The 27,860-nt window shown below is 38.7% G+C and overlaps 3 protein-coding genes across 4 annotated transcripts; all 3 read left to right on the top strand.

Moving 5' to 3' along the window:
• The first annotated feature begins 2,493 nt into the window (after window positions 1–2,493).
• Window positions 2,494–10,891, top strand: LOC103707276 (biotin/lipoyl attachment domain-containing protein). Of its 2 annotated transcripts, XM_017842834.5 has the most exons (9): window positions 2,494–2,741; window positions 4,985–5,173; window positions 6,277–6,353; window positions 7,478–7,531; window positions 8,362–8,631; window positions 8,711–8,773; window positions 8,906–8,974; window positions 9,065–9,110; window positions 10,563–10,891. In XM_017842834.5, exons 1-9 carry the CDS (start codon window positions 2,708–2,710, stop codon window positions 10,622–10,624), a joined length of 864 nt encoding a protein of 287 aa, XP_017698323.2. In that variant the 5' UTR covers window positions 2,494–2,707; the 3' UTR covers window positions 10,625–10,891. The 2 variants fall into 2 exon arrangements, with proteins under 2 accessions (XP_017698323.2, XP_026660534.2); XM_026804733.4 differs by lacking the exon at window positions 7,478–7,531.
• A 1,581-nt stretch (window positions 10,892–12,472) lies between these two features.
• Window positions 12,473–19,497, top strand: RAD9 (cell cycle checkpoint control protein family). Its single transcript, XM_008791699.5, has 9 exons — window positions 12,473–12,623; window positions 12,704–12,935; window positions 13,016–13,267; window positions 13,359–13,474; window positions 15,203–15,267; window positions 15,350–15,573; window positions 15,654–15,792; window positions 17,942–17,982; window positions 18,066–19,497. Exons 1-9 carry the CDS (start codon window positions 12,519–12,521, stop codon window positions 18,194–18,196), a joined length of 1,305 nt encoding a protein of 434 aa, XP_008789921.2. The 5' UTR covers window positions 12,473–12,518; the 3' UTR covers window positions 18,197–19,497.
• A 6,393-nt stretch (window positions 19,498–25,890) lies between these two features.
• LOC103707274 (protein RALF-like 33) lies at window positions 25,891–26,603 on the top strand. Its single transcript, XM_008791698.6, has one exon. It carries the CDS (start codon window positions 26,019–26,021, stop codon window positions 26,397–26,399), a length of 381 nt encoding a protein of 126 aa, XP_008789920.1. The 5' UTR covers window positions 25,891–26,018; the 3' UTR covers window positions 26,400–26,603.
• Window positions 26,604–27,860: the final 1,257 nt, after the last annotated feature.

Genomic DNA, 27,860 nt, shown 5'->3' on the forward strand with positions numbered 1-27,860 from the left:
TTGATATTTGCATATGTAGACATTTGAATTGAAAGTTGGAATTTATCTTTGTTTAGTTATTGATGTTGAATCTGATTTATCTGCCTTGCGTGCTTGCGGGGTCCGCCCTGTAGGTGCGCGGCGTCTGCTCGCGCCCCGGGCCCCGGGTTCGGGGCGTGACAGGTTGTTAGTTCCCTAGCACTTCCTTACACTAGTAGTTACTAGTTACATTGGTCAGATGCACTCACCAGACCATCATGCAAAAAATATAAAAAAAAATCCAACTGAAATGAGAATGCATGGCAGAGTTTGAGTCATGTTCAATAGATGGTGCAAGTAAGTTGTTGGTGTTCATCAGTTTTGTGCATTAGTTCTCACCCCAGTTAAAACTTTAAACTGCTGCAATATACAGCAGTCATGTGGCATGAGCTTACGATGATCGACGGCTAAAATGTCATGCAGAAAACCTCAGCATATCAAGAACATACAAAACTTCACCATGCCAAGAAAGCACAAAACTAGAAAGGACTGATTTTTTACCAACTTTGAGGCCTCAAGTAACCAATATAACTGGTCATTGATGCAGAAAACTTCAGCATATCAAGAAAACACAAAACTTCAACATATCAAGAAAGCACAAAACCAGAAAGGATTGATTTTACACTGAGTTTAAGGTCTCAAGTAACAAAGTGCAGAACCTAAAACAGAAGCAATAATTGATGTCACATAAATAGTCACTGATGCTTTAAACTACAAGAGCCAAGCAGAAACTATCCCACCCAGTCTTCTCTCGGTTCATGAGCAAAAACCTTTGATACCAAAGTCACAAGAAAATATCCCTCAAGACATCCATAATTTCAGAGGAGATGCATTGAAGAGCATCTTGGAGAATGACAAACTTGAGGATCCATAAAACATATTCAAAAACGTGGAAGGCAGCACAGAGTACAAATGAAATAAGAAGTTTAATCTCCCAATTATGATTGAGGTGCCAGAAAAAGGCTCGAATCTAAGCTGGCACTGACTCCCAACATTAGCATTGCTACTAATATTTACACCAGGATAAATCTTGCTGAAGGAAATGCATCCAATACAAATGCAACAAAATCAACAAAAGCTACACTGTTGTCGCACTTCAACTTTTTTCTTCTGCCAGAGCCTGTCCTGAGTAGTGTCTGCATCACCCTGCAAAACAACCAAAACCAACTCCAGCACAAGGATAAAAGAGCAGAGTAGGTTGGGCCTCTAAGTGTATTAGAAGACAAAACACCGATCCAAAATTACATGTCAAAAAGCCAAAATGGAATGAGCATCATCACTAGTCAAGTGCATCGAAGTATTTAGTTCACTAGTGACTGTGATTTGAATAAATAAGTAGAACTAGAATTTTCATATTGAGAATTGAAGACCTCTTCCTTTTTACAATATGTAAAGCATCATTACTCATTTACTTTCTTGTTGAAGTAAGAAACTAAAGGGTTAACAACACTTGATGCAGCACATAACCAAACTCAAAATCTTTGGGGGTCGTCGTAGTACAAAGAAATGATTTGTGAAAGATGAGCTACAAGATATCATAAATAGGCACTTGGGGGGTCGTAGTCCAATTTCTTATCTATTACCCCCGCTGCCACCAAAATCCCCTCTCTAAATTTTCCACTCCTAGGAGAAAAATCTCACTCACTCATGCAAAAATTCATAATTTTGTGTGTCCATATGATCTATCTCTTATCCTGCTCACGATGCATTTTGCTCTATAAATTTTCTATCTTTCAAGGAAAAAAATCTTTCCCAGGTGTGTTAAACTAGATTCTCTCATGATTGAAGGAAATTAGATGGTTCTCTCTTCTTGCATTTTTTTTTTAAAAAAAAATTCAGATTCCATCTCTCTTTCTAAAAAAAAAAAAATTACATCTGTATTTTAGCCCCTCTCTTATTTAAGTTCAGATCTCGCTATCTCCACTCCCATTTTGCATCTTTGATGCTTTATTGTTGCTAGAAAAAACAAAAGACATATCATCAAAATTGTAACGGTAGATAATTGTCATTTTATTTTTATTTCCTTTTTAATAAGGCATTTTCTATATTTATTTTTGGGTAAACATATATTTCTCTATTTATCTTCGGACATGCATTTTTTATGTTCGATGACTAGTAACATAGTTAATAAGAAGCTAAAGGACCAAAGTGTAAAAGAAACACTAGAAGTGAACTAAAAAAAAATACAAAGGGAGGACAACTAATGTACAAACCCTAAGAAAGGGACATAGCTGACATGGCATAATCTTTTCACTAGCATGATATCGACTGACCCAATTGATTCCATATTCACAATTATTTTCATAGCAAATCACAATATATTTGGTTCATCAGTCATTTGTAGAGCATGGTTATGGAGTTAATTCTTCCACCGTGGCTCCACCTTGTTTCCGCTCAATCACGCGCGTACGGTCGTCCGCACATTACTCCAATGCAGCGGAGATGACTTCTCGGACCTGCGAACCCGTATGCGTTACCGCACAGAAAAAATCCCGTGCGCACGTCTGGACCTCACCCACGATATCCGGGCTGTGGCGGATATTACGAAGGCCCCGCCCACCGGCAGCCAGACCAAAACCAACCGCCCCTCCTAATCTCTCTCTCTCTCTCTCTCTCTCTCTCTCTCTCTCCATCCCCGACCATCTCCTCACTTTGATCTCTCTCCTCTTTTCTCCAGATCCTCTCTTCCATGGAAGCTGCCGCCGTCCTCCGTTCCTTTCGAGGTAACTCTCTTATCTTCTTTTCCAGCTCATTCACTTCATTCTATCCGAGCTTTTGATTCTGTTAGGTGGCTGCAATTTTTGATGTTTGTAACTTTCATTAGCGGATTTGTGATGTATTTTTCACGATTTAAGCTTGTAGATTTTTCGACCGGTGAGCTTGAGAATTGTCCCTCGATTTTGGTTCCATGGATCTTGGTGTTGAACTCTTGGGGAGATTCCGAAAACCTTGCGTTGGGATTGTTAGCTAATAATTAGTGCTGATAAAATGGTGCTCTTATGGATCCTTACTGAATCTTGGTGCGCCTTTGATTGGATCCCCTGATTATATTTGCGATTGTCAAGCTTTAGAACTTAGGGGAAGTGAGATTTGTGGTTATGGATCGGTTTAAGTTTAAATTCCATAGATGAACATATATTAATGAGTTAAGCACAGTCTTGATGGGAAGAATTTGAGGTTAATTGGACTAGTTCCGTTATATTCCATTGATTAAAATATCTTGCATTAAAAAAAAAAATTGTCACTAGTTACTGAGGGCTGAACGTTGAACAGAGACTTGGCACATTTTTCTTTTTCCTCTTAGGTTACCTGTTTATCTATGTTGCGTGCACAATAATGATCCATTAACAGAAACAGGCATCATAAGAGTAAAGAAGGTTAGTAATGGTGGTTTACATCAAATGGTTTGGGTGGTTAAGTATGTGGAAAGCTCAAAGCAAGTCCAGTGAACAACTTGCTACAGATGTATCAATGACAACCAGCATCCTTCACTTAACTTTTAACTGCTGAGAGAAATAAGTTTCAGATGGAAATTGATACAACCCTATTGACTGAAGGTAACATGTCAAATTTGATAAGATTTGGGATTGACCTAATCAGCTAAAATCACTTGCTGTATCTGGGTGTAATTTCGTAGAGAAAGAAGAATAGAGAGAACAGAAAATAGAGTAGGGGAATGATTACAGGTCAAATTTGATAAGATTTGGGATTGACCTACTCAGCAAAAAGCAACTAGCTCTGTAATTTAGTAGAGAAAGAAGAATAGGGAGAACAGAAAACAGAGTAGGGCAATGGTAAGAAATAGAATATGAAAAACAAAGAAGATAGAAGGAAAAGGATACAAGATTAAAATTTAGTCTCCATCAATCATCATGAGAACCAATTATACTAGCCAATAATATAATAAGACTTAGTAAATAGGAGGCTTTACTAAATCATTACACCTCTAGTTTTTCTCCCTAAGAAATATAAAAGAAAAAGAAGCCTGTATGTCCCTTCCTAACTTTCTGAAAATAGCAAAATAAGTCTCAATATAACAGAGAATCAAACTTCAAAAGTTACCAAAATCATTTCAAGACCCAACCCTAATTGCCCCAAACCTTTCCGAACTCAACCTCAACCTAGATTGAGATGGATAGACACTAATCTTTTCTAAAAAAATATTACTATTGGCACCTGCTATGTACACATGAAAAGTTCTTTCAAGCACATGGAAAGAGGGAATTGCTGCAACTCCAGAAATTGGTGCAATACATTTTGTTTGGGTTGGTTGAATGGTGAGTTAAAATTCCAATTCTAGCGGCCCCAGGAAACTTCGCATGCTCACAAGGCAGATTTCCCAAAGCATTTTCCTTTCTAAAATAAGATTGAAACAATAGACAATGATTTTAGAAGGATCAGTCGACTCATTGTGGACTACTCTAGCCACTTTGGATAAGTTTGGATGGGCTTTGGGAGAAAGATATCTGCCACTTCAGGGCTCAATCATAAACCAAAACTTCTAGAGGCGATAACTTTCTCATCTAGCATCTGTTTTTGGTGTGCCATGCACCAAAACAAAACTCTGAACGAGTACTACGACAATGTATACACCCTTAAAGGGTTCTCAGGGGCCTATGAGGATGCAAAGACAATCCTAGTTTATGAGACCAAAATAGTTTTACTTAGTTCATTACTCTATCACATAAGGTTATTTTATATAGGTAGATATGCATGCCTTTATTTTTCCCATTTTTTTGGTATATCCTAAAACATCATAAGTTATTTCAAAATTAATGTGTGTGTGTGTTTTTCCATACTATGGATATGGAAAACACACACATCTTAGTTCTGTAATTATTAAGTTATATTATGCATTGTTTTGATTAACTGACATGCTATAGTTGATCGCCTTTTTTGTTAGTTTTTGTATTACGACTTGGTGATGAAATGAACTTTTGACCATTGTGTTACCACTTATTCTTAGGTGGTGTTCGGACAAAGCAACCTTCAGAGTCTTTCTTGGAAAAGCCTGCTGTGGCTCATGTGTCTAATGTGTCTAATGTTGCACTGAAGACCCCATTTTCTGGAGGTTTCATGGTAGCTCAGGGCTGGAATAGGACATTCCTGCCATATCTAAAAGCCTCGGAGACAAATTCGGTTTTGTCAAGTGAAGGCAAGTCTGCACCTGGTTTCCTTGTAATTTGTAATTCCTTTTTGTTTGCTTAACATCTTTCATCTTGTCTTCAGCATTAGTGTTTATTAGAAACTTTTTGAGGATAGCAAGACTTTTAGAAAAGATTTAGAGATTATCTGATAAGGAGTCAAACTGTCCATGCCGCTTCATACATGCAAGAGTATTGGATGACCATTCATAGACAATATTGAGTAAAATGTCTCTTCCAGTTTTTCTGTAATGATAAATATAAAAATTGTTAGAAAATTTTGTTTGCTTTAAGATGCTGACATGAAACTGTAGACAGTAGTCATTCGATCAGAAATACAGAAAAAATCGGACCTCTAAGTTGCAGAAGTTTTAGTGTACTTTAAATAATACAAAATTTAGATAAAATTTAAAATCAAGAATGCATAAGATCAGATTTATTCACACGCCAAACATGATTTCCATCATTTAACCCTTGTTTGGCCTTATTGCATGGAAAAGAATTATGAATAAATACAAGTTTCAAGAGATGGAATAACTTCCATGTAGTTACGTGCATGATGGTAAATACAAGCTTTTAGAACATGTAGAATGCTGGTCAATCTTGAAAGATTATACTTACATAGTTCAAAGCGTTAAATAGAGAATGCTAAATGCGAAGTGTTGCATTTCTTATTTTATGAAGTATATAAAAAAGGAAAAAAAATGGAATCCCTCACCTTGATCAATTTAGTCTCCTATCCACTACCTAGGATTCTAAATTTCATGGCATTCCCTTTTTCCTGCCCAAAGTTGCCTTGGCCTAAAGATTGACACCAATTAATGGAGGACCAATGTCAGGTTGTAGGATGATGACTGGATAGTTGCATCATTCCTTGATCCATAAAGCAACACCATATAATTTAACAAGGTGCATTCTTTTTGTTAAAGTTATATTCTATCACTTACATTTCACTGTTGATAGGTATAGCTGATAATATCTGCTTCCGCTATATGATTCGGTTACTTGGTTTACTATGTCCAATGCTGTAATATGCTTAGTATTTTCCTTGCTATCATCCTTGCACTTAATATGGGCTTGGCATGCTGAAGCTTATTTACTGTGTATGCATCAGTTACTTCGGACAGGAGTTCACAAGAGCCATTGGAAAAGATAAGTGTGCAGAATTCAACTTTTCCTAATGGGTTTGAGGTAAACTCTGTTCTTCAAGAAAAGTCACCTTTCCCCCATATAAGCTTATCTCATCATTTTGTTGTGACCATCCAATCTTAAACATGTTTTCTCTCATGGATTGCGAGGCACATATGATGATTGCATGTCATCAAGCATGAGCATGATACCTATTTTTGGGGGTGGCCTTGTTTAATGTCATTACTTTCCAATCTGACTGAAATTCCAATTCTTCTTATTTTCTATTTTTTGGGGGGAAGTGACCAACAGTTGACGGTTGCTTGGGAGTTCCCATAATGTATGGTAGAAGATTTATTATATGTTCAGTTCATTTAACTACTTTGGAACCTGACCTGTCCATGTTGAGGCTACTTCTCATCAATCTAATAACAGAAAATTGATTTTGACATGCAGCGATCTGTTGCAAAACTAATTATGTACCCGGACTCTAGTTGTTGCACATATGCATTCTGTCTAATCCATTTTTTGTACCTTATTACACTGAATTCGATGCCTTTTGGAGGGAATATCTGCACAGAATGCAATAATTGTAATACAAAATGTGCAATATCCACTCTCTAGAAGATGTTTCAGTTATCAGCCACTGCTTTTGGACCAAACTTTAATCCACCTTTTTTGTCACGAGATATCTCAAGGGGAGAAGAGGGACGAAGTGTTTCAGTTATCAATCACTGCTCTCGGACTGAACTTTAATTCACTTTCTGTGTTACAGAATGTCTCAAGGGGAGAAAATGGAAAATTTATAATTTTTCAGATTGCTACAGGTTTCACTATGATTTTCATCTATGTTACACAGACTTGGGTGTATGGCATCAGTATGTGTCTAAGTTTTGGATCCTTCCAATATTTGAAAATTTTCTTCTTGTGGATCCATGCACAAGTGTTGTGCCCCATACCCATTTCTAAGTGCAGGTAATTCTGAAACTGAAGAGTCCAGGTAACATAGATTTTCTCATTTGAGGGAGGAATCTATTGATCAATAAAGGGAGCAAGTTGGGCAAAATAAACTGAATGAATCCTGAGGAGATTTGAGTCATCTTCTCGGAATTGGAACTTCGCAATCTTTATTGTTAACCATATGCCTACTCCACCTTGATGCATCACTAAAAGAACTACTGCTGCAGGCATTGATCTCGGAAGTCTGTGATGAAACCAATATTGCGGAGTTTAAAATAAAGGTAATTTTGGCAGCTTTTCTAGTTAATAAAAATTCATTCCATATATGTTAATTACTGATTAATGCTTGAAGATATGTATTATTGAAGCAGCTAATTTCTGCTCTATGTCTAACTTTAAACCCATGAAGACAATTGTTCCTGCATTGCACAAGATCAGCTTATTTAAAGCTTTTGCCCCTCAAAAATGTATTAGGAGCTTTGGGATAGAATCTCTATATTTGTTTTCTCCCTTAATCTAGTTGTTGAAGCATTCTGATATCCTTGTAGTTTTCAAATCCATGTTCTCATCAAGTAAGACTTCTGGTAAAATTAGTTTTGCAAGGTCTAGCTATATTTCTTAGATTTATTTTGGTGTAAAAATAATCGTTCAAGTCTTCAAGGTGCTTGTACAGGCTTTCTTGGGAGCTATGCTTCTGTGAGGTTTATATCTTCTTTCCCTTATCTCTGTGTACCTATCCTTTGATCCTTTGAATTGCCTAGGTGAACTTTGGCTGATTCTCTTGGTCACTATTACTTGCTAAAATGGCCTTTCTGGTGAATGCTGACAACTTTGTGATCTAACAAACGAAGGCCAGTTTATCACTGAATATTGTTGTAACTATTTGGGTCTTGGATGCCTCAAATATGCTCTTGTTAAGTTGTTAGGGTCCTATTACAGTTTCCTTTGGATTTTGGACATGTTTAAATAAATAGTTAAGCACTATCTGCCTTAAAATATTAAAGTGAAATATTGCTGTTAGTGAAATTAGATATTTAATGTCAGTTGTATGTTTTAAGCACATATCAGATTTTCCATGCAAAGTATAATGATGCATACAAGGATGATTCAGATTGGCGACTTCGAAATGCATCTGAAAAGGGACATAGAAAGCCCTAGAGCTCCTAGTCCTAGTACTCATATTGTGTCACCTACAACGGCTCCACCAATTCCAAGTCAGCCAATGAATGAGTCAGGAGCTGCTGCCCGGCCAGTTGTATCACAGAAATCCCCTACTGCAGCTACCAGTCCATTTGCAAATATTTCTTCTGCAAAGGCATCAAAGCTAGCAGCTTTAGAGGCTTCTGCATCAAATGCATATGTTCTAGTATCATCACCTACGGTATGAATACTCCAGGTATCTTCTATCCTTATATTTGTGAATCAGTGCCTAATAGAATTTTTGCATCCCCATTGTCTAGGTTGGTACATTCCAAAGGGGAAGAACATTGAAAGGAAAAAAGCAGCCTCCAAGTTGTAAAGAGGTAATCTAGAATTGCTCCCAGTACATTGCTTTGTTTTCACTCATGGTTCTGCCTTAGCTCAAATAATAGTCAAAACATATGTGTTTCAAGAAACAAATTCTAACCTCTTCAGTTGATATGAAAAAAATTCAGGGTGACGTAATTAAAGAAGGGCAAATCATTGGCTTCTTGGATCAGTTTGGCAATGAACTTCCTGTTAAAGTGGGCCATTCCTCCCTATTCCTTATCACTGTTTCATTAACTAATAAATATCCATTCATTTCTCATGCCTATTGAATCTTTTTTGTGCAGTCAGATGTGGCTGGGGAGGTCGTAAAGGTCCTCTGCCAGGATGGAGGTAATCTTTGAATCTCCAACTCTGCCAACAATTAAATTTCTTTCAATGGGTATTGCTAACAACAAAGCACGCGCAATGCACATTTGAGGGAAAAGGTAAAATATGAATATAAAATTTTGAATTGCGTTAACACAGGATATTAAAAATGATATTATTTGAACAAGAAATAGTATTGTATTAAATGGATGATGTTGAGTGTGTGAGAGAGGGAGACTTAAAAGTTAAAGTGAAATATTACCGTATGGGGCTGGGAGATTTTAACATGAATGACTGCAACAATAAAAATAAATAAATTAAATGACAGTTGATTTTGAATGGTTTAATTGATGTATGATTGGAGAGGGACAAACAAATCAAGCAATCAAGATAGAAAAGAGAAATTCTTACCAAAAAATATAGGCGAGAAGAAAGAGACAGTAAAAAGAGTGCTGATATGCTTCCCCATTAATTCTCCCAAAAATGAATGTATTTTTTTATGGGCCGGATTTTCATCTTTGCTAAGATCCAACTAGAGAGGGGAGATGAAATGGCGAAATATTTAGCATACCTATACTCCCAGTTATCCCTTCTTGCTTTTGGAAAACAGCTTGAGGGGAGAGAGAGAGAGAAACTGCCTATTGGAACTCCTACCACAACCCCTACTCTGTTACCATTCCTCATACGCTACCCCTCAAACTGACACTTGTCGTCACCACTGGGGGATCATCAGACCTCATTACCCCTGCAGCCACTGCATGGGGCTGTGTTGGTGGGTAGGGGTTGCATTATTGGGGAGGGGATAACAGGAGGTTAAAATATTTGCTGGGTGGGGAACTGGGGATAACCACAATATTCATGGGATGGTTGGAGTGTAGCATGATGAAATTGGCGGTCTGAAGTTCAAAACTAAAAGCAGCCAGATGGATAATTGGATCAGGCATTCATTTCTTACTGGTCTCATCAGTTGGAATTGTGACACTACCATATTTTTTTGCTGGATCAGCAACAAACCAATTGTTATGCCTGGCTACTTCCTATACAAAGTATCATAGAGATCCCTGATGCTGGAAGCCTGTGCTGGAATTTTTTTCTGGTAGGTATTCATAATGTAACTGAGAAAAAATTTAACTAGTGAACATATTGGTCTAGTTAGGATAAAAATTGCTGCTTGGATCAAGTCGTAATGCTGTGTAACATATTGGTGTAGTTAGGATAAAAATTTCTGATACATCATGGCGATCTCTTTTTTCTTGCTGCTTTTATTTCTGCGGGATGAGCACTTCTGTAACGCTTGCTGACATAACATAACACATGAATGTAAGAGATTGGATTATGATGTTGTCTAAATTGGTATCTGCAACTTGGTTATCATTCCTTTTGAATTGTTCTTTCTGCAGTGCAGTCGTGCTTAAGACTTCTTTAACCTCTGTGATACTTACCCAAACTGACTATCCAAATTTCTTTGACTTACAGAAGCAGTTGGCTATGGAGACCCGCTCGTGGCTGTCTTGCCATCCTTCCATGGGATCGAGTGAGTTGCTTGATAAGTCACAAACTTAATTTCTCAGGCGGTTTTGTCATCCATTTGGCCTTGGATTTGCCTATTTCTGCTTTCTCCTCGCCGACTGTGATGTATTCATTGACTAATTTTAGGAAGACAACATGGCAACCTATTGTTCATTGTTTGCCAGAGGAACAAATTTACAGTGTAATTTATGTCAGGAAGAACTGCTATTACTCTCTCTTGCTTGTAAAACATTGATGTCAGAACTCATGGTATCGATGAGCTCTCGTTGCTTTAATCTCCTAAACTCGGGATAAATTTCACATTGGCTAGGGGGAGTACCATTTTGCCTTGTGAGATAGTGGTGAGTCTTGGAGAGAGCTTTGTTTCGGTGCTCTCGATATACAACAGAAATCAAAACTGGTTGCTGTTTGACTGAACATTTGTCTTTCAAGACGCCACAGCCATTTTCTGAACATTTGATTTCAAATTAAAGCAATTACCACATAGCAGTGGCTAAATTAGGATTATCCATCCTTGATGTGCACATCCACTAGTAAGTCCTCATTATATGCTGACACATACTTCAACTTAAAGCTGTCAATGATGAGAATGCTCGGGCAATTCAGGTCTCTTGAAATATTTGTGGTTAAGGCTGCAAATGGGTTGCGTTGACTCGTGACCTGATCCGACCCAATTCGTTTTGGAGGATCTATGGGCTGGGTTGGATTCTAAAGTTGAGCTCATTTTATTTTTCTTGGTTGGATCTAGGTTTACCAAATTCAGACGTCCAACCCATTTGAATTTTGGATAATTTGGGATTTCTAATCTTACCCCCTATGATCTAAATCTGAAAAATTATTTGGGTATGCGGGCTGTAGGTTGCAAACCAAACAGTTGAATTACGGTCTTACAAAACAAGTATGTGATCCGGCCCGGCTCAGAGTTGGAGCTTAAGGCCCGGCCCAGAGCTCCGGCCCACCTATTCTCTCCACGTCCCATCTACCAGTTCTCCAATTCTCTGACATTTCCTCTATCATTCTCTGTACGTTGTCTTCTATTTTGAACTCGGTAGCCGGATGTCGAGGCGTGCCGGTGGTGGCCGTCAGGGAGGTCGCGATTACTATAGGGAGGCGCAGCCCGAAACTCTATCCTCCGGCTAGCAAAAAGGAGGCCAAGGCGGTAGAGATGAAGGAGGCAAAGGACGGGGTGGTGGCGGAGGCAGCCGTGGTGGCTATGAAGAAGGGTACGCTCCGCCGCCCCAAGCGCAAGAGAAGCGCTAGAGGCCGACTGATCCTTTGCCACCATTTGTGTTCGCGACCATCTCCTCCTCATCCTTGAGTCAGGACGTGGATCAGCAGCTCTCCCTCAGAGAATCGAAGGAGGCAGCGCGACTTCCCCGCCACCGGCGGCGATGGTGGCGGTAGTTGGCCCCTTTGGCGTCGAGCAAGGCGCTGGGGCATCCACCTAGACCGGGGTTTGACACGATTGGGGCATCGTGAAGGCAAACCACTTCCTCGTGGAAGTCATTCTACAGTTGTACTGCCGTGTCAAAGTCATTCTCCTGTTCCAAATCAAACTCAAATTTTTTGGGTTGCTTCGAATTATATGTGGACCAAATAATTTGTTGGATCAAAAATTTTGACCGCAAATCTAAATCAAATCAATCCGACCATCTATTGAATTGAGTCTAAGTCCAAAATTAGAATCCAAATAAATAATTAGATTAGGTCGGATTCACACGTGATCCGGCCGAACTGATCTATTTGCATTTCTATTTATAAAAAAAAGAGTTTGTTGTAAATGGTAATCATTATCTATAAACCTTTAAATAAATAGTAATAAATTTCAAATGTTGCTTTCGGGAAGATTATACTATAAATCATAAATAGTGTTTGGGGAAGGGTTGCTTCCCCGAGTCTCAGATGGAGCTCACCCTGAGCGGGAACGCCCTCAGGAGCTTCAACCGCTCCATCACTTGCCTCGCGCGCGTCGGCACCGAGCTCGTCGTCCAGGCCTCCCCCTCCAAAGTCCTTCACGCCTCTCTCTGTCTCCCTCTTTCCCTCTCTCTCTCTCTCTGATTTTTCCCCCCTGTTTTCTTCTCAAACAGTTGGAGCTGCACACCCTGAATTCATCGCGGACCGCGTACCAGACCATCTCCTTCAAGCCCGACTTCTTCGACGTCTACTCTCTCTCCTCGTCTTCGATCATCCAATGCAGCGTCCTCCTCAAGTCGGTCTGCTCCATCCTCCGCACCCCCGTGGTCTCCCTCGACCGCCTCTCCGCCCTCCTCCCCTCCCCCGAGTCCCCCAAGCTCCAGTGGTCCCTCCATTGCCTTAACGGTACTACTACTACTCCTGTTGCTTTCCTCCTCTTCCCATTCATCTCTCTTCGATTGACCCTTGTTTGGTTGGTTTTCCAGGTGTGAGGAAGACGTATTGGATCAGCTGCAACGTAGAGCCCGAAATCCAGCAGCTGTCTCTCGACCGGCGGCGCTTCCCCAGCAGCCTCGTCGTGAGGCCGCGCGACCTCGCCCGGCTGCTCGCCAATTTCCAGTCGTCGCTGCAGGAGATCACTGTCATCGCGACCGAGCCTTTGGCAGTGCCGCCTGTTGATGGGGGTGATATTGGGGGGAAGGCCGTGGAGCTCCGGAGTTACATTGATCCGACTAAAGGTGTTCGCTTTTGGGACTCAATTGCCATATGATTTCTTTTTATGTGTGTTTATAGGAGATGATTTGTTTTTCATGTTGGTTGTGGTTGTAGACAATAGTGATTCGGCGTTGCACACGCAGCTCTGGATTGATCCTGCAGAGGAGTTCTTGCAGTATACACATGTCGGGGATGCCGTGGATGTCACATTTGGTGTGAAGGAGTTGAAGGTAAAGCATCTGTTTCACCCCTTTTATAGTATAAAAAATTTAATAGTTACGCTAGAGATTGAAAGTGCGTGCAGAAATGGAAGAAGTGGGGCTCGAGTGCAAAAATAGGGAGGAGGTTGAGTGGTGGAGAAAGGGCCCAGAGTTTCCAAAATGGAGATGATAGATGTGCTAGCCTAGGCTTGTTTGATTCATGTTAAATTTAATTGTGACTGAGAAGACCACAATGATAGATTGCATGGATTACTTTTTCTTTTTTATTCTATCTGACAGTTGGAACCATCATCATTGTTGTTGTCATCATTATCCAAAACCTATGCTATTTATTCAATTGGGGCACATCATGGATCAAAACATTGAGCAAATTTCTATACCTTTTGCCAACTTAACATCAACTATCAAAGAATCAAATGCTGAATTCCTAGCAGAGGTAAGTTTAGGAAAGAGACAGACCTGCCTTGAAACTTTGGAGGCTGGTTGGAGGTTAGAGAGACACTTGATTGGTTCTTTAAGCTTTTGCAGGGCACAAATTATGAATTGAAGAATCAAAATGAAATGTTGTCTCATTAAAGAGTCATAATCTCATTGAGACACATTGATTTACACTTCATTCTTAATCTATCAGGGCTTTAAGGACTTCCTATCTTTTAACAATTGATCATCATGATTGCCTATGAACAACCATATGCTTCAGTTTGATCCATACTTTTCAGACAACACGAAAGTATTTGCTTTTCAGAATGAAAGCCCAAGGAAAAAATCAAGTTGTACTCTTGTAGTGAAATGATCCAGGCATCATATAAGTTCATCTTGTATATGTGGGGCTTCACCTTTTAGATCTTTGATATATGATGTTTCCAGTGCAGTGAATTTTCTGTTTCATAAAAGTGTCCATACTAGTGTATCATTAGTGATTTTCAGAGTCATATCAGATCTTTTTGCTTGCTTATATACATGCACTTGCTAGCAAGTTTTGGTACATCTGTATGACTCAAGCTATTAGTTGGCAAGTTTTTTCTTATCAGTTTAAATAATAGAGAACAGGAAGATGTTGATAAATTTTTTTGTGGCAGGTGAGTTTGAGCTGACAGAGTTTTTCAATTGCTATCACACTGTTATTTGTTAAATCTGAATATATTTTATCTCCATCTAATAGTGACATTTAATAATTCCTTTTGAGTTAGTGCATCATAACTTTGCTCTTGAGACGGCCATCATGATATGAAAGTTCCCTATCTGTTCTGGCAGAATACCATACCTCTTTCACTTTCTTTCGTGGATTTTACCTACCATTAAGTTTTAGTGTCAAAGCACTTACTGGTTTACTCTTTTTTTTTAACTGTTTGTTCAAGAGGATATCTGATATTTTTTGGCTCATGGTGAATAAAAGAATCCTTATGATTCCAACCTCGATGCTGAATTTCTTCATATTATTGATTCAAAAAAAAAATCAAAAAACTATCTGAAGTACATATCTTAACATTTAGAAGAATATATCAAGACGTGGATTCCTACTTGCTAATGAGCTTGTATTCTACTGTTCATGACATATATAAGTTCATGTTACACAGTTGAAATTCTCAACTTATTATCATTCTTATCTTAATTAGATGATGTGTTGCGGCACACAGAGATGTTGTTTTTGATATTCAGTGATTTTGTTTTGGTTCAGTCCAAATTCAGTTGACTCATATACTACTAGTTTACTTATCTGGGTTTCTTCCAAACTAGGCATTTCTATCATTTTGTGAAGGATGCGAAGTTGACATTCATCTATTTTTTGATAAAGCTGGCGAGTAAGTTGTCATGGTTCCTATATTTTTGATCTTGTCTTATGCCCATAATGATGCTCTGATAAAATCTGCTCTGGATGGACAGACCTATCCTAATGGCACCAAGATTTGGATTCGATGATGGGTCAAATTCAGATTTTGATGCGACACTTGTTCTTGCGACCATGCTTGTATCACAACTTAATGAGGTCAATACAACAGATTGCCCATCGGTTCCTCAGGGGCCACAATCGCAGCATGCTAAGGCTGCTAATGCATCAACAGTTGAGCATCCTTCTGACCACACTAAAATCTGGTCAGATCTTTCAGGTGACTACTTCTATATCTGTGGTGTTATTAACATATTAGCGCATTGAATTGATCACATGCAACTGGCCTTTCTCAAACAGGAACCGCTGCCAGAAGCTCAGAGGATACCAGAGAAAGACAGGCTCAGATGGAAATGAATCCAAGTTGTAGCATGCAGAATGACATCCAAAGGCTTAATGCAATGAATATATTGTTACCTGCACAACAGAATGCACCTATGTATCCTGATATGGATTTGCTGCATTTAATGCAACTTAATTTTGAAATCGACTTGGTATATTATTCCCTTTTCTATGTGCAAATGAGTTTATTTTTTAAAAAATGTCAAGGCCGTTCTGCAACAAATCCTCTAAATCTGGGAGATCATATATCTCTATTAGTGAGTCAAGCAGACATTTATGTTTTATTTACTTCATAACTTACTGTTATCATTGTGTTTTTATCTGCTCCTCTGTTTGGGCTGCAGTTGCTTTTTTTTTTTTTTTTTTTGGGGGGGGGGGGGGGGGGGGGTGTTGTTACAGTATGCTTCTGAAACTTCTGTTGTTCAGCACAAGCGCATATTGTTTTTTTAGCCTAATTTCTAGGTATATTGTCTCCATGAAGAAACTACCAAGATTCGTGAATGTACCTGGAAATTATCATTCCCAAGCCTAGAGAGTCAACATGTTCTTGCTAATCCCTGACTCCTATGAACAGCCTGCCTTATTATTTTGCAAAAACTTCAGATCTCTCCTATTTTAAACGTATGTTCAGGAATCTGAGATGGAAAAGATAAAGAGTAGTCAGGCATTTTAATCAGCTGGAGACAGTAACTCACATCCCATAGCTACCTATCTTTTTTGCTAGATATTCGATGTTTTCCATAGAGGAGTCCATTTATGATAATTATTTGTTTTTTTGTACATTTGAGGATGTTTATAATTGTGCATCTAAGCCATTATTACTATCCTCAATATACTTCACCTATGTGTTTTTCTTATGCATAACCAAGTACATAATTATTGTTGCTTTTAGAAACATTTTGAAGAATGTTGATTGATCTTTCCCTGAAAAGTTAGCTTCATAGTATCTGAAATTATATAATTGCAAGTATATAATTAATTTGCATTGGGTACTTGGACGATTTATTATTGGCAATTCTAGACTTTGAAGGTGGACAAAGGGCAAAGCAATTTTTCATGGAATATTTAGTTTTATAAATTTCTGGAGCACTGACACTTCCAGATAGTAGGACGTGATAGTGCACAGCATGACACTCCTCAGTGGCCCATGGGAATTGATGTAGCAAAGTCAAAATATGGTTTTAGTTTGCACAAAGGATATGTTAAACTCTTCCAGACAAATCCTAGAATTTTTGAAGCACATTCAGCCAATAGTCCTGTGGATCCTATACTTCTACTGCCAAATTATTTGTAGATCAGGAAGGTAATCTGATAATTTAGGAGAGACGAGATTGTCTGACAAAGCTACATATCTCCTGATCACTGGGTGCAAGATATTTCTTTCCTGATGAGCTCTTACCAGATCTCTGGGGAAACAGCCAATTGATTTTACCAGGAGGACAGCTGGCACCTTCTGCCCAGGTTTTGTAAAGATATGACTGTACTTACAATCATGTGCTTAAGTTAGTAAGAGCCTATATTTATTCAGCATATTTGTTACTAGCCAGTAACAGTATCAGCAGCAAGGTACCAATACACTTTGTGACTTCCCAATTCTATACTCATTCTTCTCCTCTCTTATTCATCCTCTCTTCTATAAACCCAGAAGGAGAGAAATATCTCTTGCAATAACTGGGACTACTTAATAACTTCTGGCTAATGTGCTATACATTTTTATAGTAAACATTAATTGAAATTCCTTAGATGACCACCTTGCATATTATAATTTTACTGTGTTGAGGCAGGCAAAAATATGAAATAGAATCAGGTTTACATCTAAGAACAGTTAATTTGCTGAAGCATACTTTCTGAATGAAACCATTAATGATCACAACATACAATTGATAGAAGAACCACTCTGATATTTTGTGCTTACTGCTAGTATTTTGTGGTTTTCATTATCGAAGAACCATTTGTTGACACTGCGAACCAGTTGAAAAAAGAATTAGCACTTGTGTGCTGACACTTGATGTTATTATCAGACAATCTAGCTTTCTTTTTTAGGCTCACATGATCAAAAACAACTACTTCTAGAACTGATGTATGAAGGCACAATACCTTGGATTTATGGAACAAGTATGCTTGTTATTATATTCTACATCTGGTTTTTTCCACACTTTGTGAGATAACTTGCAGATGGAGTCTCATGCATAAGTAGATATCGGAAGTCCTTTATAAGATGAATTTGCCTTGACTATGCATCTCAGACAGCAGCCTATGGAAACAGATCATGAGGACGAACCTCAAGGTTGATCATCATGCCAAATAAATTTTAGAGATTTAAAGAACATAAGTGCATTAGTAATCTTTTGTTCGAATCTCCTTTTGCAGATAGAGCAGCAGCGAATATTAATTCTTATTCACAGCATCATCCAAGTAACTGGGTAGGTGCAGGTGATGATGACAATGAGGAGGATGAGGATGAAATGTATGTTCAATCTACACCTCACTATGATGATTAAGAGTAGCAATAGCTGGTCTATTTTCCTAACGAAGGATTATGGCTACCCAGTTATATATCGTAAGTTAAACGTACACTTTTCTTAGACAAGGATCTTGATTTTGAGCATGCAGTTCATTTTAGTCCTGGGACACAATTGCTAAGAAACAGCTTAAAACGTACATTTATTGATTTTATGTTTTATTTTAACCCAATGAATGGCATAATTCATAACCCTTGTCTGTGCAAACAATATCATGCTATTAGATCATCACATTGAGCTTGTGATTAGATGTGCACTAATTATTTTCTCCTTCCAAAGTTGAATATGCCATTGTCATGTTTCAGCAAAATTTGAGGAGTATACATTACTGATATATGCAATGCCCCAACTCATAGAGTTCACAGAGTTAGTGAGCTCGTTTTCCCACTCCTAAAATTTCATTCTGTAACCATTTGAAAGGAAAACTGTTAATGAAATCAATGGAATCTGTAATGATCTTGATGATATGTGTGCTCCATTCAACGCGGCAGTGTACATGGAGATTTGTGTAAACATGGATTCTTCATGGGTTCATGCTGCAGAAGAACATTTGCATATGGGACATCAAGTGGTTCTGATGTGAGAAAATGTCTTGTAGGTGAACAAGCATAATGTACGTTTTGTTCTGATATATGTTGTATTGGAAGAGTCTAAAAGATGTGTTACTGAGTATCAGTTAAGTTTGTAAGTTGCTCACGTGAATGAAACTGAAAGATGCGAACATGCTGTCATGATAAAGATGATATGTGTGCTGCATTCATACGTGGCAGTGTACATGGAGATTTTTGTAAACATGGATTCTTCATGGGTTCATGCAGCAGAAGATAAACATTTGCATATGGGACATCAAGTGGTTCTGGTGTGAGAAAATATGTCTTGTAGGTGAACAAGCATAATGTAGGTTTTGTTTTGATATATGTTGTATTGGAAGAGTCAAAGGATGTGTTAGTAAGTATCAGTAAAGTTTGCAAGTTGCTTACGTGAATGAAACTGAAAGATGCGAACACGAGCAATTGCTGCAGGAATCCTGATGTACAAAAAGCTGTTGCATGCGAAGTATGATGTTCACTTGAAAGGAGTGGTTATAAGAAGGGGCACCATGTTAGGTTGCTTTAGGAGTTCTGATCTCGCCAAAACTTGCAGAGCAACACCTGTAATTTTTCAAGATTTTGTGAAAGATCTCTACTTTCCAAATTGAAAGAAGATAGTTCAAGATGGTAAAACAATAATGGTTATACCATTTCTGCTTTCATGGAGCTTCGTAGCACATGGTTGTTCTTTGCTTTTGTGTATATATGCCGGAATGTGAGATGTGCATACAATTAGTTGATATTCTGTGCTCTTCTCCTGCATGGTGATATTCACACTGTTTTAATGATTGCATCACATTTAATGCTTAGTAAATTTATCTGGTGATCTAGGAGTTACGGGATATTAGGGTAGGCAACATGATAACTGCAGAGGGAGAATTAAATAGTGAGGTTGACACCACTGATAGGACACTCAAGAGCACTCAAAACAAAGCTAAGTTCTTAGAAGTGGTCTCTTAACTAATTTCTTGGTTTGCTTGAAAGATGAATAATCACAAAGTTGATTCCCCGGTGTTTGGAATCTTTAGTTGTTTTATTCATTGTTGTTAATGCAGAAATCACTGCTACTAGCTTGGATGGCTAATTTACTGTTATTTTTGGAAATTGACTTGCTCATTGGGCCCTAGGTATCAAACATAAAAATGACTTGCTATGCTTTCCTCACCATTATTTCCCACCTAGCCTAATCGCCTGAAATATTGATTTGTTGAGAATCATCTGATTATGCTATTATTAGTGCTTGGATAATATTCTCTGATGCTTGTTGAGAACTGCAACAAACTGCATAACGATGTGACTAGATAAATATATCGATCTGCATCTCTGTTTCCTTGTAATATACTGCTTAAGTAACTGACTCTGGAGTTAAACTGTCTTGACGTTTGAAGCCAAAACTCAGATTCGTCTTGCATCTTGCCATGGGAATAGCATCATTAGGGAGGTAAGTTGCCTGATCTCACCATCCAGATTAATTTGTTACTAATCCATAGGGCTGTCAGCTAATTGTACTCAGGCTCTTGTCAAGAGGAAGTTTCACATTGTTCTTCTAACTCATTTCTTCGAAGCTCAAATTTTCCCATAAATTAACCTCTCAGGCTTAGTTTTTGCTCCCCTCAGCTAGCCAGTAAGTCCATTCAATGCAACATGCCAAAACAGGTCAAGCTCTCTCCCAAATCTATGGTTTTTTAATCTCTCTTTACAAGGATGGATGAAGAGATGCAACATTGGAATTAGAAACCGCCCAAACAAAGCTGTACTCCCAAGATAATCATTAAATTTAACAAACCATAGACCCTTCTCTGCAGTCTTTTCCATGTGACCATGCAGATCTGTCCATACTTTTTTATCCTTTCTTGCCAGATCTCTCCATGCGACCTGTTATTTTTTGGGAGGGAATGTTGGATCCCAAGAATCTCATGAGGTGATGAGCGTGATTTTTTTTTTCTTTTTTGATAAAGCAGATGAATTAAATCCATCTAGTATAAATACATCTTGATCAAGTTCAACGATAAAATAATCAAGCCAAATGTTCCTTCAATTTGTAATATATGAAGCTATCCAATCTGCCGAACCATTCATCTCTTTATAAGTATGTGCAGCACGGGAGAAAGCACACAATCTACATAGCCTCCAAATATGTTTTAAAAGAAGATGATTTCTTGCTAACTGACTATATCTTGCAACTTAATTAATCACCGTTAAGAAGAATTTGGCTGGCATTCCAAGTTACTCTCAATTCAATCCTTGGAACAGTGAAGGGAGGGTTATGAAGATGGAGGAGGAAAAATCTTATGAGGAGGTCTATGAGATGTTTACTGTTTTCTTTTTGTCAGCTTCAATAGTTAGTGCGGGTGGGAATATGAGGACAGCTCGCAAAGAGTGGGGGAACGGGAGGGCAGATTGGTCAATCAAAAGAAGTGGTGGAAGGTTGGAAGAATGTCTACGGCCTCAAAGAGGAGAACAGCTGCTGAGAGAGAGAGAGAGAGAGAGAGAGAGAGAGGCGTCAAGACAGCTGGCGATGACGAAGATTTGGTGCGCGTCCCTCTCTCCGCGTTGCTCCGCTGGCGTGGCCCAAACGGTGACGGCACCCGCAACGGCCTTATGTTCTCAATGCCACCCAATGGGCCCCAAATGGGCCCATCTCTTTCAAAGCTACACTCTAAACGACGCGTTAGAAGGTTGTCTAATTGTGAGCTGCGGTACATGAAACACAGCTTGGAATCAAGGGGATTGATGGCCTGATGATATCGTTTGTCCGATCATGGAGTGAAATTCGTTTGATATTTCTCTTCTCAGTGTAGCCTTTTCTTCCATGTTTATATTGTAACTGGTTAAGCTCCGCCAAGCTGTGCATTGGATCCCAAATGTTGGTATATTTGTATGAATGTCGTGTTGTGGGAGTCTTCAAATAGTCCATTGGCATTTTCTGTCTTAGTAATTTGATGTTTAGCTTGAAAGATAGTATTTAAGAAATCATTGCAAGAATTTGTCTGCTTTCATATGTAATGTAAAGTTTTCAATTTTAAAAAACTAAGTAAAAAACCATGGACAGGTTCCTAAAATGGCTAGATGTATAATGTCTGTAACAAGAAAGAATAACAGCGAAGTGATTGGGCGAATTTAAGCATTCCCTTGGGGATATTTTGGTTGACGGCCAGGAGCTTTGCATTTGTGCTTTATTTGTGCAGTAGCTTTTGGGCGTGGAAGATAAAATCTGGGCCGTATGGTGCTGGCGGTTAACTAACGATGGCGGCACTGTGACTCTGGGTTTGTGGAGTCTTGGACCAGCAGCATGCGGCCCAGATTTTTCCTCCAAGCTTTAAACCTCGTGCCAGCACCATAGAGGTGGCGGTGCTTGGACGGCCCGGCTGGGTTACGAAAAAGTAGATTTTTTATAAAAATAAAATTTCTAAATTATATATATATATATAATATAAAAAATTAATTTTTATCTGTTAAAATTAAAAAAAAAATTAAAAGTGTACTTAAGTTTTTAGATAAAATAAGATAAAATCTTTCTCTTTTATAAAAGACATAACAGGTATATTACATATTTTTTTAAAAAAAAATAGTTGTTCGGCCAAATACAAGCCACTCTGAAATATTTTATATTTTTTAGTTAACCAAATAAATAATAAAAAATTAATTTTTAGATATCATATATTTAAATATTAAAAAAATATTTTGGTAAAAAAAAGATTCATAAGAACCAAACTAATACTATATATTTCTTTTCTTATTCTCTGTATTCCAATTAAAAAGTATAAAATAAAAATAGCTGGATGACATAGAAGTACAAGGCTGCCCTTGGGTCATGAAGGCGAAGAACTTTAGGGCCACCAACCTGTGGACCCACCTCTTTGCTTCAACTTTAGGATGTCACGCCTCTTCCTTTCCAGCCAGGCTCCTACCTTTCCTGACCCAAACTCACCATGTGTCACATCTAAGAAATGTTGGTCTTTGGCACAATCACCACGAATTGTGACTTCACCCCTTGGTTTTGGTACTCCGTGGCCGGTAGCGTGGAGCTAATGGATGTGAATCTTGCCCTCGTTTATTAGGTGCCCCCATCTTTTGATCATCTCAAAGTGAATTTCGACGGAAGCATATCAGTGGATGGTATATCTGGAGGTGTTGGATTTGTGATCAGAGATTCCTGGGACAGGCTGGCGGCAGTCGGAGGGTAGCGCACGCTGGGACTTACAGTTGTAGGGGCAGAGCTTCGGGCTGCATGGGAGGGATTGTCATATGCGAGGAGAGTCCTCGGTGTCAAGTGGGTGCTTCTTGAGGGAAATTCTTTTATGGTGATTGACTGCATCCGAGATGTGGATAGATATGGTGATGGCCATCCCCTCATTAGCTAGACTCGGAGACTGGCTCAGGAGTTGGGTGTCTTTCAGGCAGCACACGTATTTCGGAAGGCGAAGAGGGCAGCAAACTGGGTCGCCACCTTCGTCGCCCGGCACTCTAGGGAGTTCTTTTGGACATCTATAGGAGATATTCTCTCCTCTTTGTACTCTTTACTTTCTCGTGATCTAATAGAATGTACTTATTTTAGAGCCGTATAATTTGCGGTTTTTACCAAAAAAAAAAAAAAAAAAAAGAGTATGTGAATCTTTGCGCAGTAGTGCACAACATGAGAGGTAAACTATAAATGAGGTGTTGATCGGGGTTCTCTGTCAATCTTAATCTCTACATAAGTTTACTAACTTAACACTGCTTGCTGGAGATAACAAGAAAGATTTGCAATCTGCTGGCTATTTTTTGGTATCATTGCTCTCGAAATGGAGCATGTTGTCATGTTGCCTCAATGAAACAAATGGACAACAATTTGAGCCTTGAATTAATAAGTAGCCAGATATTTGCACAAGTGGATGCAAGTAAGAGCAAGGATAGATAGCTGCAGCAGAAGACAAGTTCTTGGAATCCATTAATGCCAATTTCTCAAGATCCTTAGTCTGCTTAATAAGTATAAATGAAAAGCTTCTTAGGCTCCCTTATGTTGAAATGCAACTCAAATCACTGCCTATTTAATGCACCAAATCCTTTGAGTTGCACCACATGCCCAGAGAATATTTCAAAGCACTAAAGTTACAATAATCTCCTTTTGCCATATGATATAGCGAGTGCTTGTATATATGTAACTAAAGCCCCATGGTATCGAGAAAAACTCTTATTAGAAAATTAAACCATCATTTTTTGGCCCAATGTAATATAGCAAATGCATAAAAGTAGTGGCTAATGGTTCTAAGATATTTTTTTGCCCAATGGAGATTGCCAGTTGATGCAAAATATTAGTAAATTAAAACAGTAAAAATGCAAAAAGGCTCAGAAAAAGTTGCACCGCTGACATGATATAGGCTTTATTTGGGGGAGCTTTTGGAGGGCCAAAAAGTACTTTCTGCCCCTCCAAAAGTACTTTTAGATAAAAAATTGTGTTTGGTAAAATTTTCGAAATGCTGTTTCAGCTTTTGCGGGAAGCTGAAAATAGCTTTTGGGGAGAAGCTCCAATTTGGAGCTTTCCGAAAATGTTGTTTTCATCTTTATCGGGAAGTTATTTTTTAGACCAAAATACCCCCATTTAAATCACACTTTTTTTTCCCAAAACCCTTATCCCGCCTCTTCCTTTCTCCCTTTCCCTCTCTATCTTCTTCTTTCTTTCTTTCTATTTGTTAAAGAGATAAATGATCATTAGGAGGATGAAAAAATAATTTACACTAATAATTATAATATTTTATATATTTATTATTGTATTATACTATAAAGATAATATTATATTACATTATATCATAATACATTGATATGTTGTATTAAATAATTTAATATTATATTAAATTATTATTTTATAATACATAATGTTATAGTACTATATTATAATAATATTATATTACATTATATTAATATTATATTATATCATATATTTATGTATTAATGCATATTATATTTTATTATGCTCTATTATATAATACTGGTAATGTCCTTTATGGTCATTTTGTCACATAAAAGTACTTTCTCAGTTTGTTTACCAAACACATGTTAAAGTGCCACAGCACTTTAGAAATGTAGTTACCAAACAGCAAACAACTTTTTATAAATGCTCTGCTTCAGATAGCTCTACTTTCAACAGCTCTATTTTCAAAAGCTCTACTACTAACAGCTCCTCCAAATATGATCTATAATATTGTAATCAAATAGATATGCTTATACATGCTTAATAAAGACTGCATAGAGATTGTAAAAGAAGAGTGACCAGTAGTTGCATTGATAGACAAGTTAAAGAACCACAAAGTAATGTGTAAAAAAAGGCTCAACTTTAAATGCCATTATGCCAAGTTGAGAAGACATGGACATTTAAATCGGACCTTGAATGGTTCAAATTAGTGTTATATTATTACTCAACAATAGCCTGAATTTATAAAATTCTAGGGAATTCTTACTCAACAATAGTCTTATATTCTTACTCAAAACCAATTGTCTATATTTAATCTTTTGACATATTTTGGTGCATCAAAAAATCCTCCTAAACTGTTCATCTTTGTAGCAATGCATGGAAATTCGAATTCCACTTCACTTGTTCATGCAAGTTGCACAAATTATAGATTATTTGTTTCTAGCTAGATTCAAAACTAAGTTTATTACTTGTATACTTAGTCCGAACATTACTTGTCTCAACCTAATTTATCGACATGTGCCGAACTTTACTTGTCTCAACCTAATTTATCGACATGTGAACACAAGAAATTCAGACAATTTTGAACATGTTTTTCCATGCCAACAAACAATACCAAGCATGTTTTTTAGCGGTGCTTGAAGTTGTCGCGTTTATACCCTAACATGTTGTTAGGCTGGAAAACAACAAATTTATAGGCTCCACTCAAGACCATTCTAGAAAGAACGAGCACTACGTGAGAACGGAGAAAAGAACGTCCACCGGTGTGGTGACCGGACTCCATTACGGCCGCAACCACTAAAACGCGGTTACGCTACTCTGTAATAAGCCCTCCGGTCGGATGCCATTATCGTAATTTCACAAAATACTAGGGTTATTTTTATCCCTTGTTCCTCCTTATATCACTCAGTCCCATCCCCTCTTCTTATTCCCGTTGCTTTTCTCCTCTCCAAACCCTTCCCAAAATCTCCACTTTAGAAAGAGAAGACCTTTAGAGAGAGAAAGCGGGAGGCGTACGGCGACGCGGGGCTCAAGACCACCAATGGCAAAGCGAAGCAGGCCTCTTTCCCACTTCCTCCTCCTCCTCGCCGCCTCCATCCCTCTGCTCGCCGTCACCTCCGAGGCGGTCTCCGCCTCCTTCGCCGGGTCCGTCGCCGGCGGCGCGGCGGATCTGGGTTGGATCCCGGGCCGTACGGAGTGCCGGGGGACGGTCGCGGAGTGCATCGCCGGCGACGAGTTTGAGCTAGAATCGGAGATCAGCCGCCGGATCCTGGCCTTCCGGCGCTACATCAGCTACAACTCGCTGAGACGCGGCAGCGTCCCTTGCTCTCGCCGCGGCGCCTCGTACTACAACTGCCGCCCCGGCGCCCACGCCAACCCCTACTCCCGCGGCTGCTCCGCCATCACCCGGTGCCGGCGTTAGGGCTCGCTCGCTCCTCCTCCTCCTTGATCTCTCCTCTCTTTTATTTTTTTTTCCTTTTTTCTTCTTTTTTCGGAGTTCTAAATCGATTATATTGGTTATGTTTGAGTGTCGATCGACTTGCAAATTGATACATTGTTGTTTGTTATTATACATGGAATATTATTGATGCTTGGTGCAAATTATTGCATATGCTTGAGACAAAAAGATTCCTTTTTTTTTTACGGATATGTGTATTAGCTCTTCTATAATACAAGAAAAATATCATATATTAATTGTATTTTTTTTTTAAATTTATGTTTATGCCTTTTGTTTTAGAAATAATTGATTAAAGAATAGGTTTGCTTTCGAATTTCGGATAGTTTGTTAGCTCTGCATTTTTTTTAATAGGGATTGCGTGAGGACATGAGTAGGGAGCACATGGGATGTCTGGTGAGGGATTTGGACAAATTGGTTCGCCGATTCTAGCTTTGAATTTGGAATGAGGAGGGTTTACCTTTTAATAATTTCTGCTCTAGTGATTGTACCCTGATTTTCTAGAAGTTTCTAGAAGTCACTGGTAAATGGAAGTTAATTTTTGCTACATGCAACGAAGATTCTACTATTTTTTAGGCCGTATATATATACCGAAAGGCAAAGGCAAATAGAACCGCCGGTTGTCCAATAATTCAGTGGACGCATCAGGATCGCTTCAGCATTTTGTCCTCTCTTTTTTTTCTTGGTTCTACTAGTTTTATTCATACTAGAATAATATATATATATATATATATTTTATGAGCTTTAATTAAAAAGAAAATTATTTGCACTGTATGCACCATCATACGGGTGCACGTCATCAATCACCACCGCGTATTGCGGTGGGCTCTCACTGAGGTGATAGTGTTGTGGGCACGCCATCAATCGCCGTCTGAGACGTGCGAGAATGGGTCCCACGTATCGTGCACTTGTTGTCTCAGCGAGGGCTCACTGCAATATAGCAGTATGGCCGTCCAAACGGTGCACGTCGGGCACTTGTCCCAGTGATGGCTCACTGCAATATATGGCAGCGACTGGTGGTGCAAACAGCCCATGCAATAATTTTTCTTCAATGTGAAGGCTGACTCCAGGTTGATTGTTGCTGGAGTTGCCACTTATTTAGCACCTTGGTGCCAGAGGCGGAGCTGAGAGCAGACTAAACGGAATTGTGCTATATTCGGCATGTTCTGTAGAGGAGAGAGGTTCTTCTATAGGGTGATTCTGCACGGTCATTGGATGTGCTATCGGTGATTACCACTCGCTGCTGAGAGATATTCAGACTATGATATGCGGTTGAATCGTGCTCCAGGCGAAGCACGTGTTTAGAGAGGCCAATGGTGCTGCAGATTGGATGGCCTCTTTTGTTGCCAACCATTCAGAGGATCACCTCTGGGTTGGAGAGGCGGAGTTGCCCAGCGCATTTCATGATGCACTACTTTTTAATTTTTT

The sequence above is a fragment of the Phoenix dactylifera genome, chromosome 17 (genome assembly GCF_051530095.1).
Source record: "Phoenix dactylifera cultivar Ajwa chromosome 17, Ajwa_hap1_PhDact_Kaust_v1.1, whole genome shotgun sequence".
Classification (NCBI taxonomy): Eukaryota; Viridiplantae; Streptophyta; class Magnoliopsida; order Arecales; family Arecaceae; genus Phoenix; species Phoenix dactylifera.